The sequence below is a fragment of the Haliaeetus albicilla genome, chromosome 17 (assembly GCF_947461875.1).
Source record: "Haliaeetus albicilla chromosome 17, bHalAlb1.1, whole genome shotgun sequence".
NCBI classification, from domain to species: domain Eukaryota; kingdom Metazoa; phylum Chordata; class Aves; order Accipitriformes; family Accipitridae; genus Haliaeetus; species Haliaeetus albicilla.
In genome coordinates, this window is record NC_091499.1 from 11,406,346 (window position 1) to 11,418,401 (window position 12,056).

General features: G+C 43.0%; 2 protein-coding genes across 2 annotated transcripts in view; both read left to right on the plus strand.

The window, feature by feature from the left end:
* The window catches only part of SMIM8 (small integral membrane protein 8), a 388,642-nt gene that overhangs the window by 305,528 nt on the left and 71,058 nt on the right, over positions 1-12,056 (plus strand). The gene's annotated exons all lie outside the window — the stretch shown is intronic.
* Positions 2,911-12,056, plus strand: part of ZNF292 (zinc finger protein 292) — a 56,358-nt gene continuing 47,212 nt past the window's right edge. Inside the window, exon 1 of the mRNA XM_069804813.1 lies at positions 2,911-3,102. Within this exon, the coding sequence (XP_069660914.1) occupies positions 2,941-3,102 (162 nt within the window). The 5' untranslated portion in view covers positions 2,911-2,940. The remainder of the gene's footprint in view (positions 3,103-12,056) is intronic.

Here is a 12,056-nt window from a genome sequence, read left to right on the forward strand (position 1 = left end):
CCCATACATGCATCTTTCTCCTCTGCTTCTTTCTCTGTATTTTCCAGTACAGCAAATGCCTTCCTTGACTGTATTTCCCCTGCAACAGTAAGCATCCTCTCTCTTATATTCACACTCTTTCACTGTTGCATAGTCTGCCCCACAAGTGCATGGAGAAAACAGGTATCTGAAAAGACTGTCTTCTCTGTGCAATCTCTTTCTCTTCTGTCACTGTCAAGCACCAGCTCCTCTCTTCCATGAGCTCTACCTACCACAGTGTAGTTTCTGTCAGGACTCAAAGACAGGATGAGTACCACAGGTTTGTACCTGGTTGTGCCCAGCATTTTTTTCCTCAGGCCACTGCCACGCTTGCCTCTGTAACTGTCATCATATTTTCACTGTTGTCAAACAAGAAAGAAAGAGTTGCCTTATTCATCGCTGTTTGTGGTCATTCCTTCTACTTACTAATTCCTTCTTTGGTCTCTTAGGTATAAGCTTAGCAATTAAATGCCTGTGAACCGTGATTAAAGATAGGAATCCGCCCTTGCACAAAGCCCCCGGAGGCCTAAGTGCAAGTCCTCTTCAGGGTAGGTGTCGTGGACAGGCTCCTTTCCACTTGATCCTGATGACAACAAAACAGGCAACCCTCACCCTACCATCCCCAAGTGCTACTCTTTTGCATGAGCAAGAAACTCATGCTCCACATTTCTCTTTCATTCCTGGCCTGGGCTCAATTCAGAAAACCCTCCGGGCAAGGAGGAAACAAGACAGCAAGCTAAAACAAGGACAGACTATGAATATGAATTTGGCTATTGTGGTTTACCCTTAAGTGAAAATAATTACAAATAGCACAATATAGGACTGGAAGAGTTATCCAGAGGAGAAGCTATTTTAGCTCCTACAGATAAATTAAGTGATTGAGAAAGAATAAATAGGTCTTTTTGCAGTTGTTCCTGGTATTTGCATCACTCATTAGTACTGGTGTTACAGGCAGTTTGGTGGCGAGGAATACATGCAAACCAGTCAGATTTTGCTGGTACTACATTAAGCCTTAAATGGGAAAGCTGAAAGTTTTCTCTTGTGCTTGGAACAGAATGGGTTTCATGTACGGTAAAAATCAGAAACTCAAAATGTTTCAGGCTTGCAATGGCAAATAAGATATTTACTTGGCTACTTGTATGTGAAACTACAAACATACCACTTTGGGTTTACTGCTATGACCTGAAACATGGTCATTTTTGGACCAGATCCCCAGCCCTGTCTCCAAAATGTTGTGTATTCAGTACCATCACTGTGAACGTCTACACTTGCAGACTAAGGTTTCTGCAATCTCAGAGGAACCTCTTGTCTTTCCAGCTCTGATTTAGCATTCATTCCACCATACACCTCAGGTTTCAACTGTATGCAAGAAGTAGGTAGCGCCACTTCTCCATTGTGACAAAAAAAAAAAAAAAAAAAAGAACATAATCATCAAATCAGTCCAATGGTCATACAAGATAAGTTAGTGGGTGTAGGATATTGTATTAAACCTGGGTCTGAGCAAGACTGACTGACATACTGAGGAGTCTGCAGCTACAGTCTCTTCCAGCCAAAAAAGTGTTACACCCTATTTAAGTTAGTGCAAAATACCACAGTGTTCCTCATTTTCCAGATGATGTGAAATGCCCAGCTTAACACGGTGCATCTTCTCTCACTGCTGGCTAAGAGAAACGATCCAGTCCCAACAGACAGCGCTCTTCCTGCAGTAACACATTTCCTCCTTGCTTCCTTGATGAACACTGGCAACACAAAGGGTGTGAAGCTGTCAACGTGTGCCAACCTATACAGCCTAGAAGACTGCAAAACATGTATCCATGCCAATTCAGTACCCATCAGGTCCATGTTTTCCCCCTTGTCAGATTCAATGTCTCAGGCCTCAGGTCAATCTCCAGTATTTCCAATACTTGCAACAGGTGAAAGAGTCTCTTCAGCTTCTCAGACAGATGCTGGGGAGGTCAATGCCCATCACTGGAGCTTTCTACTGTTCTGAGGACATCACCAGTGTGCGAGAGGGAGCTCGGCCCAGCACCAGGACCACATAGGCAACAAAGCTCTCCAGAACCTCCAGATCTCAATTCCTTCATTGGAAGAGCAAAGCCGTACTTCTCACCTCCAATTATATTAAAAGTAGGATGACCCAGGTATGAAGAAGACAACTCAGTGGCGCCCTTGAGGCTAACGCACCCCATTACTTCCTGCAAAGGAAGAAAGAAGAGGGAACAATGTGCAACAAAATTCCAGTGGTGTGGACCATGACTGACCCAGCAGCGGCTGGTGCCCCCCGGCGCTCTCAGACAGGAGGGGGTAGGGGAAATAACCGATTCAGGCCCCTGGGGAGAGCCGCAGCCTCGCTCCACACAAGGACGGCCAGCCAGAGGGACGCAACCCCGGCACAACCAGGCCGCGCATAGACTGTGTCCGCCTTAAGGGCTCGAGGGCCGCCCCGGCGAGGCCCTTCTCCCGTGGCGGCCCCGGGAAGCAGGGCCTCCCCCTCACGCCCAGGCCACCGCCATTTGCTGCCTTTTGCCGCCAAAAACCCGTCGGCGGGAGGGCGGAGAGGGCCGTCACGTGGCCTGCGCGGCCGGCGGGCGCGTGGCGTCGCGTCACGTGACGCGCGGAGGCGCGCCCCCTTCCCGCTCTCGCCCCTCCCCGGCCGGGTCCTGCGCCGCGGGGGACGGGGGGAGAGAGCGAGAGCGAGCGAGCGAGCAAGAGAGAGAGAGAGAGCGAGAGAGAGAGCGAGAGCGAGAGAGCGAGCGCTCCCCCCTCCCCCCCCGTCTTTCTCCGGCACGTGACCCCTCCCCGGAACGTGGCATTGTGTAATCACGTGACCTGGAAACGGAGCGGGGGGGCCGGGAGGCCGAGGCAGAGAAGGGAGGGGGGGTGGGGGGGGGGGCTGCGTACGCGACGGAGCGGGGTGCGAAGATGGCGGACGAGGAGGCCGAGCAGGAGAGCGGTAGCCTAGGTGGCGACCTCCTGGAGCTGCGGCGCTTGCGGGAGCGGCTGGTGGAGCTAGAGATGGGGCTGCGGGAGAGCCCCGAGCCGGCGGTGCAAGCGGCTACCGAGTACTGCAAGCAGCTCTGCCAGGTCAGGCCGCCTCTTCCCTTCCCTTCCCTGCCCCCGCCCGCGCTCTCCCCTCCCCCGCGGGCTGTGTGAGGAGTGAGTGAGTGTGTGTGTGCGCGAGTGTGTCTGCGTGTGTGCTCGGGTGAGAGGGAGCGCGGGGGGGCGGGCGGCAGCAGCGCCGCCCCCACCGGGTCGCCGGGGGGAGCCGGAGCCAACGGCCCGGTGGGGCGGTTGGCCCGGGCTGGGGGGGGGGACGATGACGACGACGCCGGGAGTTAGTGCTCCGGGCCGGGCCGGGCGCCGCGGGGCGATTGACGCCGCCGCTGCCGCCGCTCATTGTGGGCTGAGATGAGGCGGCCCGCCCCCCCCCCCCCCCCCCCCTTCCCTGCGCCGGGAGCCGCTCCGGCCGGGCCTGTAATCCCCTTCCCCCCGCCTCTCCTCCCCCCCCTCCCCGGCGGCCGCCCCGGTTCTCGCGGTCTCTAGGCCCCTTTGTTGTGCTCTGCGGCTCGGCTTATCGAAGGGCCCTTTGTTCCTGGCGGTGGCGGACCGAGGGCCCCCGTTCGTCCGTCCCCCCCCGTCCCCTTCCCTCCGGCACCCCTCCTCCCCTGGAGGCGAAGCGCGGGGCCAAGGGAGGGAGGCGGCGGTCCGGCAGATGGGGGCTCCGCTTCTCCGCCGAGGGGCCGGGGAGGAGCTGAAAGTCCGTCCCGGGTCCCCGCTCCGCGCCCCGGTCCCCCCCGCCCCTGCCCCTCTCCCTTCCCTATCTCGTCCCCTGGAGGGATAGCGGAGTTCTTGCCATCCTGGGGAAAGAGAAGGCGGTGGAGCGGTGGTGGACTAAACGAAGTGATGGTGGCAGGTCTGTGGGTCTGCGATGCTGCTCTCTCGCCCTGTCAAGGGAGCGCAATCCCACCTCGGGAGAGGGCTCCTGAGCTGGCCCTGTTCGACGCACCATTGTGTGTGATTATTCTGGCTGTGGCTGCCGTCGGGGAAAAGGCCTGCTTCCCGAGGGCTTGGGCTGGTCCTGAAGCAGAGTGGTTTGCAGGTGTCTCCTCTGAACTGGTGACCCTGCCGAGTGTGCCTTTCCAAACAAACTTCGTGGTGCTAGCTCTACAGTTGAACTGCTCCATTTTAGTCACCTATGTGTCCATACGTTGCCCTGATTTCTCTTGGATGTCCTTTCTCAGCTTGCATCTGGTATGAGACAACGTATAAAACAAGTTCTTAAATATTTTAGGCCACAGAAATTCATAGAAACTCCTACTTCTGCGGCTTTACTATGTGTTTAATAGTCTGTCTGATAAAACTGATGATGCTTGTTTACACATTACTGTCACCCATTCATGGAATGCAGGCAAATTGTTAAAAGGTGGAACCGAAAAGAGTGAATTCACATGGTCGGTTTGAATTGTCTTTTATTTGTGATTTTCTGTCTGTTTTCTTAAAGAGCTAATTCTTGGTGGTAGCCATTGTAGCATGCTAATTTACATGTCTGTCACTTCTGGATTAAACTGGGCTCTACTTTTTGCTAACCAGGGAGATGCACGACTAAATATTTTAAGCATACTCTTTTCTCGTATTTTATTTCGTATATGTACAGGAGGTGTATTTCAGGTTCTTTTTCTCTGGTCACATTTTATCTTATGGTATTTGAGTAGAAAGTCCGTGTAGATGCACAGAAACGAGACTGGTTTATGTTGGTTCAGATCACTGTGTTCTTAGTCTAATCTTTGTGCCTGCTTTCTTAAATTCATACGCTGGGGGGTGGAAATCCAGCTTTCCTGGCTCCAGCTCGACTTCTAACTTGTGAATGAGCTGTTCATTGAACCGAAGTAGTTGGGTAGGTGGGAATGAAGGCACCATCCTTGACATGTACAGAGTAGATTACTGGTGTCTAAAGCTGATTTATCACTGAAATTATGGTTGGCGTGTGCTTAGTGAGTGGCTTCATTGATCTAAAGTTTAACAAAAATTAATATTCTTACTATTTTAATGGCTGTTGCAGAAGTCCATTGTAAGGCCCAAGCTTACTAATTCTTTTAAACATACACCTTTTAAAAACAAGTCTCACTGAACAAAACAGTTGTGTAGAAACTGACTTAGATAAAAATCCATGCTGTTTTGAAATGAGTTACTGTCTTGTCCACACCAAGATTTATAGGAAGGCTGCATCTCTTTTTGCAGGCTGAAGACTAATGTGTAACGCTGAGAGTTGAGACATGCCATTCAATATTGAAAGATCCTGCTTTTCAAATTTCAAACCAAGGTCTAAACAGATGCTTAATGTATTAAATAGTGGTGGTGTTGGGCAGACATTTTTTATACTGGTTCAACAGAGATTTTTAAATCTGTTCACCTGTGCTCATGGTGCCAAAATACTTATTCAGCCTCTTTTACAGTTTTAATCCTTTATTGGGGCTAACACAAAATAGTATTCACAATTCAGATAGTAGGCTTAGCTACTTAGCTTGCACTGCATGACAGAGGTTATAGAAAATTCATGTAATAGTAAAAGCCATCTCAGAAATCTCTTTTAAATAACAGTTTAAAGGCATCTGCCATGATTTCTAGAATAAAGTCTTTGAATATATGTGCATGAAAGAATAATTTGACTGGTCATATATACAAAACTTAGAGTCTTATTTGTATCTTAAGTCTGGAAGTGCAGTGCTGAAGAAATATTTTAGTGTTTATCTCGGTATGATTTCACCTGCTTTTTTTTTCATGCCTAGTTTCTAGGCATGAAATAACCACACAGAACTTGGAAAGTCTTGTGTCCTTATTTTATTTTACCAGGTAGTGACTCTGGACCCCAGCAACTACATAGCTTGTTGCCATAAATTGACTTTTTAAATTTTTTTTTTTTATAAAGTAGGTAGCATAATGTTCAAGAAATAAGCATATTTTCATACAGAAGGAAGCTAAAGAATGTGCAGTAGAGCGTTGAAACATCCTTAGGTTCAAAGGCGAATAAGGGATTTAAGTACTCTACTCTCATTAAATGAAGCAGGAGTTGTACAGCCAAATGCCTTATCTGGTTTTGAAAAATCTCAGTTTGAACTGTTTCAATGTTTATAACCCAACAGCATAGAACGACTGTTACAAACACAGGAAAACAAGACCCCTTGTACCTTGACAGAAAATATTATAGAACTGTTTTCTTCTCTTGTAAGAATAAAGTTTACTTTGATGTATTTTATGTACAGCATTTCATTAGCTGTAAATATTTTTGTGTTTTGCTGCTGATGGCACTCTGAAATGATTCAATTATTCTTAAATTTTAAGGGGATTATAGACTGGACCTTAATCCTGTACCATATCTGTGTGAATGTAGTTGTGTTCTCTGTTGTCAGCATGCAATAGCATTATTTTTAATTGTTATCAAGTGAAATTCACATCCGTACGGATATATGTAAAATGACTTTTTAGTTGTGATTCATACTCTTCTGTTGCAATTTGGTAATTAGCAAATCTGTGACAAACAGTTATGTTGTCACAAACAATATGTGTGCAGACTGGGGCAGACAAAACAAGTATCTTCAGCTGTAGTGACTAAAAATTGAAAGTGTGAATTTTGCAAGAATTCAGAATAGTCCAAAGAAAGATTGCTGTTCTTGTCACCATGTGGTGGCTGATTAGATTCTTTTCAAACTTTGTTCTTAAAGGTGATCTGTTGATTGTATTCAGTTAGAGAAGGTCAAAATGTTTGGGTTTTTCCCCTGAGAGCTAGGTGAACATGATGCTGATGGATATATCAGAGCTCTTCACTACGGGCTGTGTTCCTTTCCAGTTGGTCATTACCCAGTGTAACCTTGAATTTCTTAAATATCAGACTGCAGGTTGGTAACAAATTTTCTTTTGTTGCTAGTTAGCTGTGAAATCTTTGTGGTACTTCTGCTTATCCTGACTATTTTTCTATAGTTGACATGTTTCATCTTCAAGCTTACTAGTCTTCCCTCCATTGTTATTTTTGACTTTCCATCTCCTTTCTGAATCTGCTTCTGGGTTTGGTTTGTGGGTTTTGGAGTTGGGTTTTTTTCCCCCCATTCTCTGTTGCTGTAGTTTGTGGTACAAATTCTCCAAAACTGTAAGGTGGTTAGGTTTGTTGTACTAAGGTACTAGTTGTCAACATATAGTGACCTATATCAAAGACGTAAGAAAATATTTGGACTGTTGTGCGGTCCTTCCTCAATAACTTTGCCTGTACTTTTTGTCTCATCTGTTGGTTGTCTTGTCATGTCTGCCTGTTATGAGAAAAATCCTGTGTTCAAATATGTTAACAAGTGTGCTTAGCCATTAGTAGACACATTAACATCTGTCTAGTGTAGACAGTTTACTCAGTAGTAACCTAGGATCTTCTTAACACTAGTGGCAAAAGCGTAATGCTGACAGAAAAATTGAGGGGCACAAAGGTTTTTACCTACTTACAAAGAAGTTTTGGGGTTTCTTTTTAAAAAGCTTGTTTTTAACTGATATGACTGCATAGTTTGTTCCTACTGTTTTAAACTGATTTTTATGTGTGTTGAGGTTCTAGTGAAGTATTAGGACCTTAAGTTCCTACCCTTTTTTTGTTGTTGTTCTGTGTGCTGACATGCTAGAGTAGATCTTGGTAATGCTGGGGAATATATACTGTACTAATCTGAATATAAGATGTCCCTCCTAAAATCAAACATGCATAGCTCTACATAAAAAGCTTTTTTTTATACATAATAAAGTTATAAAGCTTTCACTAATGATTTGTTTCTATTGGAGGTTAGTCTTATTTTCTTGTATACCTTACTACAGTTGGCTTTCAGTTTTTACACCTCACAGACTTCACAACTTTCTGGTGCTGTCACCCTCTCCACTGCCGTCATCTTCCTCCCCTTTAGTCTCTGTATTCTCAGCTTCCTCTTCAGACTTGAGATGACAGAAATAATCTTCATTTCTGTCCATAGAATTTTTAAATAAAGCCTTTCTTAAACCTTTTAGCTGCAACTTCTGGATTTATCCAAACCTAGGCTGTCTTAATCCAATGACAAAGAAGTGTTTCAGTCGGCGTCTTTATTTTTTCCTGTAGGAGTTAGGGTATGATCCCTTGCCAAGAGTAATTCTGTATATAAAGACCTCCACAGTCTTTGAAGGGCTTGTTTGCTATTTCATCAAGCACCTGCAGTTGTGATGTACTTCCTCCTGATGTGACCGTAAGAATAGTATTCACTGACAGTGAAAAATACCATCAGCTAGAAGACATTTCTTCTTTTTCTTAATAGCACACCTGGTCTCTTAACTCCAGGCAACATTTATTGAACTCTTCATTGACTGTGTAGGTAGACGTCCACCCTTGATTTTGTTTGGCTCAACAGCTAATTGTGACTATATTTATGTAAAGATCACTAACTGCTGGAATGTGAATGTTGGTAAGGTTGCTATTTTTCGATCTTTCAGTTTAATGATTTCCTGTGTAACTAGGTCTCTGTCTCTTCTTTTGAGTATGCACAAATTCTACAACTTCTTCTTCTTTAAGTAAAAAGTGTTTTCTTTTGTGTCCAGTGAGTGATTTCTACACTGAGCTAACCCTTAAAAGCTTCTGTTTTGATGTCTTTGCACATTTGCCTCTGCCACACTGTTTCTTCCTGGTCTCACAGTTGCTAGTTTTTTTCTACATACGTTACCAAGAGCGTAAGATTTCCATCATAATCTCGAATACTTTTCCATTTTGCTTTTGTACCTGTGACCTCCAGATGATCTGCTATTCAGGGAGAGATGTACAGCTGCCAGAAATCACAAGGAATCCACTAAACTATAGTATGCCACACAGATTCCCAAGTGCATGGAGAATAACAATTGTCATCACTGTGTCATCTCATGCAAACTTTGAGCTGCCTCAGGCATTTTTGTGCTCCTTCATCGCTATAACACCTGCCACTTAAAACAGTCATTATCATCTTACTGACTGGGGGGGGGGGGGGGAGATGGATGTGGAAATGTCACCCCCTGATTTTTTAAGTTAAACTTTGGGGAGTCAGGGAAATTGTCTTGCTTTCAAATAAAATGGTATGTCTCCATATCTAGATGTATTAATGTGTATGTGTTTAGAAAAAAAACAACCTCACTGTTTAGAGTAAGTCTAACCAGTGCCTAATTTTTTAGTCCTTGTCCTCAGTAATGGCATCAAGCCTCAGTATCATGCCAGACTGGAGCTGGTCTTCAGTAGAACTTCTGAGCTCTGTACTACAAGTTTTCATTAATAAAATTTTTGCTGTTTCAAAGTTAGTCAGCTAGACCATGATTCCAAAGCAGGATTAATTATTGGTAAGCCTGTTCTCAAAGTTTCCAGTAAGAAATATTCCAAAAAACTCCCTGGATAATACCTTGTAGCTCAGTTATCTTTGCCTTCAAACTTTTTTTCCCTCTCTTGCAGTTTTAACTTGAACTCTAATCTCTTGTTGCAATTTAAGACTACTATGATTTATCCTATCCCATGTAGACATGGAAAGTAGCATATTCCTTTTCTGTTGGAAGCACCTCTTAGATTTTCAAGGCTATTTTCAGTCTTTCTCCTGTTTTTATTTTTGTGACCAGAGTTTTTGCAGTCCTTGATTTTAATTTTTTGCTTGGTTTTTTTTTCCCTTTCCTTTTTGCTTTGTTACTATATCCTCAGAATCTATGTGGTTTTGAAGTGCTTCCTTGCAGGGAAGGTAACAATCTTTTAAGAATTTGGTAAGAAGGTCACAACCCATGTAAGACTTAGGATTTAAGTACTTTTCCTGTAAAACACACTATTTATCCTTCTGATTACAAATAGTCCAGAGAAGAGTGATAGTTCTCCAAAGCGTAACAAATTAAGGTAGTTAAGAAGATGACAAAATGTAGATGGAGGGATTAAAATCAATAAAACTTCAGAATCTTGACAAAAGCTCACCTCTGTAAGGTGCTGCATATGATATTAAGCAGAATGCTTGATTTTAGTTACTGTGGGTAAGAATAAAAGCTTTCTGTTCAGCGAATAGATACTTGGTTTCATAGTTACCCTCATGCACAATTTTTCCTGGGTTAAAGTTACTTGATGCTTTTACTGAAGTTAAGAAAACCCCTCCTATCAGCAAACTACCATTTCTCTAATAAATACTTGTAGCCAAAAGTTAACACTTACAGGGTGTGAAGTGTAGTTACAGTTAGTTTTCCTCTGTAATATCCTTGGTTCTTATTGCCCATTCAAAGACTGAGAGGCATTCTGTTTTACACAGTCCTTCAGCCATTTTAAAAAAAAAAAGTCTGAATACCTTACTGTAGATTTCAATTTACCATAGTAGTTGGCTATAAACAATAGCTGCACATCTGTGCTAGCGTAACTAAACATATTGGGTACTTTCTGTACTGGCACATACACTCCTGCTTTTACCTTTTCCCACAAATCCAAACCTGATTCCCCAGTTTTGAATAATGTATATAATATCTAAGTTGCTTTCTAAAACTATGATAATTGAAGATTAACTGTTTAAAAAAACCATGAAATACTGACTATGGAAAACATCTTCCTTATTGTGCAGGACTGTACAAGGAATATATATATTTATTAATGTTCAGTAAGGCATCTCATTTTATCAAAATATCCACATTGTGTGTCTCAGTTTCTTGATAAGGAAGTTACATATCTGTTTGAATGTTCAGCCCATTTTCTATCTCTCTGTCAATTTTTTTTAATTTATTATTTTGTTAGAGAATGAATACCTCATAAACCGCAGATCTTGAGGGAAGGCAGCAAAAAAAAAAAAAGGTGCTCTTCTGGGGAATCTTTGCTTCCATTGTGACTAAGAATCAGGGAATTTTATCTGGCCTTTTCCGTTTACTCTGCCATTTAAATGTCATAATATTGTTTTACTCTAGGCTTTATGCAGACATACTGTATATTGTAGGTGGTTTCTACATAAGACTTCCCTAAATTAAGCATCAAACTGAAACGTTAGGAGACATCAACATATTGTTTCTTTGTTGTGATGTATTACCTAAACTGACACACAAACCAAAGAAACTAGTTCAAATTCATGTATGTATGGAGCATAACTTCAAGAAGTAGTGCTCCAGGCATTGATTTATATCTATCAATATTTTTTTCTTAGCATTGTTTTTAAAGGCCTCCATATAAATCCTTGAGTAGTTACAGTACAGTGTGTATAATTATTTAGTTTTCATGAGGGAAACTAACATGACATTCTTATGCCATCAGCTTCTCTAAAACGATGATGTACAACAACTTGCAAATTTAAATTTAAATAACAGGTAAGCAATATGACTTGAAACTATTTTTTGCAACAGTGTTCCCCATTTTATTAGGTCTATGCTTTTGCATATGTTAAGAACTTAATGTCTTGTGTTTAAGAATCCTGCAGGTGGTTTTTTGAGGTGTGGAATATTTTTTTTTTTTCTATTTGTCTTTCCAAATATGCATTAAAGACAACTCTATGGTATTATTTCTGGGATCTTTCATCTCTAAGGGTGAACTGCACTGCATTCATTTGGGAAGAGTTAATCTAATAACACGTAGTACTTGGCAGAACAAAGACATCCAGCAAGAAGGTGTATGTAACATCAAAAAGGCAATGGAGCTTTATAAAATTATTTTCCGAAAAGAGGTCTGATCCAATAGGAGATTGGACTAAACTTGCAAAAACGTGTGCCTGTAGTTTTTGGTAAGAATAGTTTGATGAAATTTCTTCTCCATCTTCTCTTCTGAAACTGTTACGTAGTCTTCTGGTATATAATATTTCTGGCTTCCTCATTCCCTGTATGAAGCTAAAGTAAACTAATCTTTCATCAGAGAATCAGGAAAATCCTGTGCTAGCTAATGTAGTTCTCACTTGATTATTTTGTTAATTATTCTGACCTAGTCACACAATTCTTTGTCCTTATAGGGACTCCTGTAACATGGACAACTTCTGCCAGCACTCCATCTGGCTTCAGATACTGACTCCTAGTGTTCATTCTCTCCTAACTGCTGGACA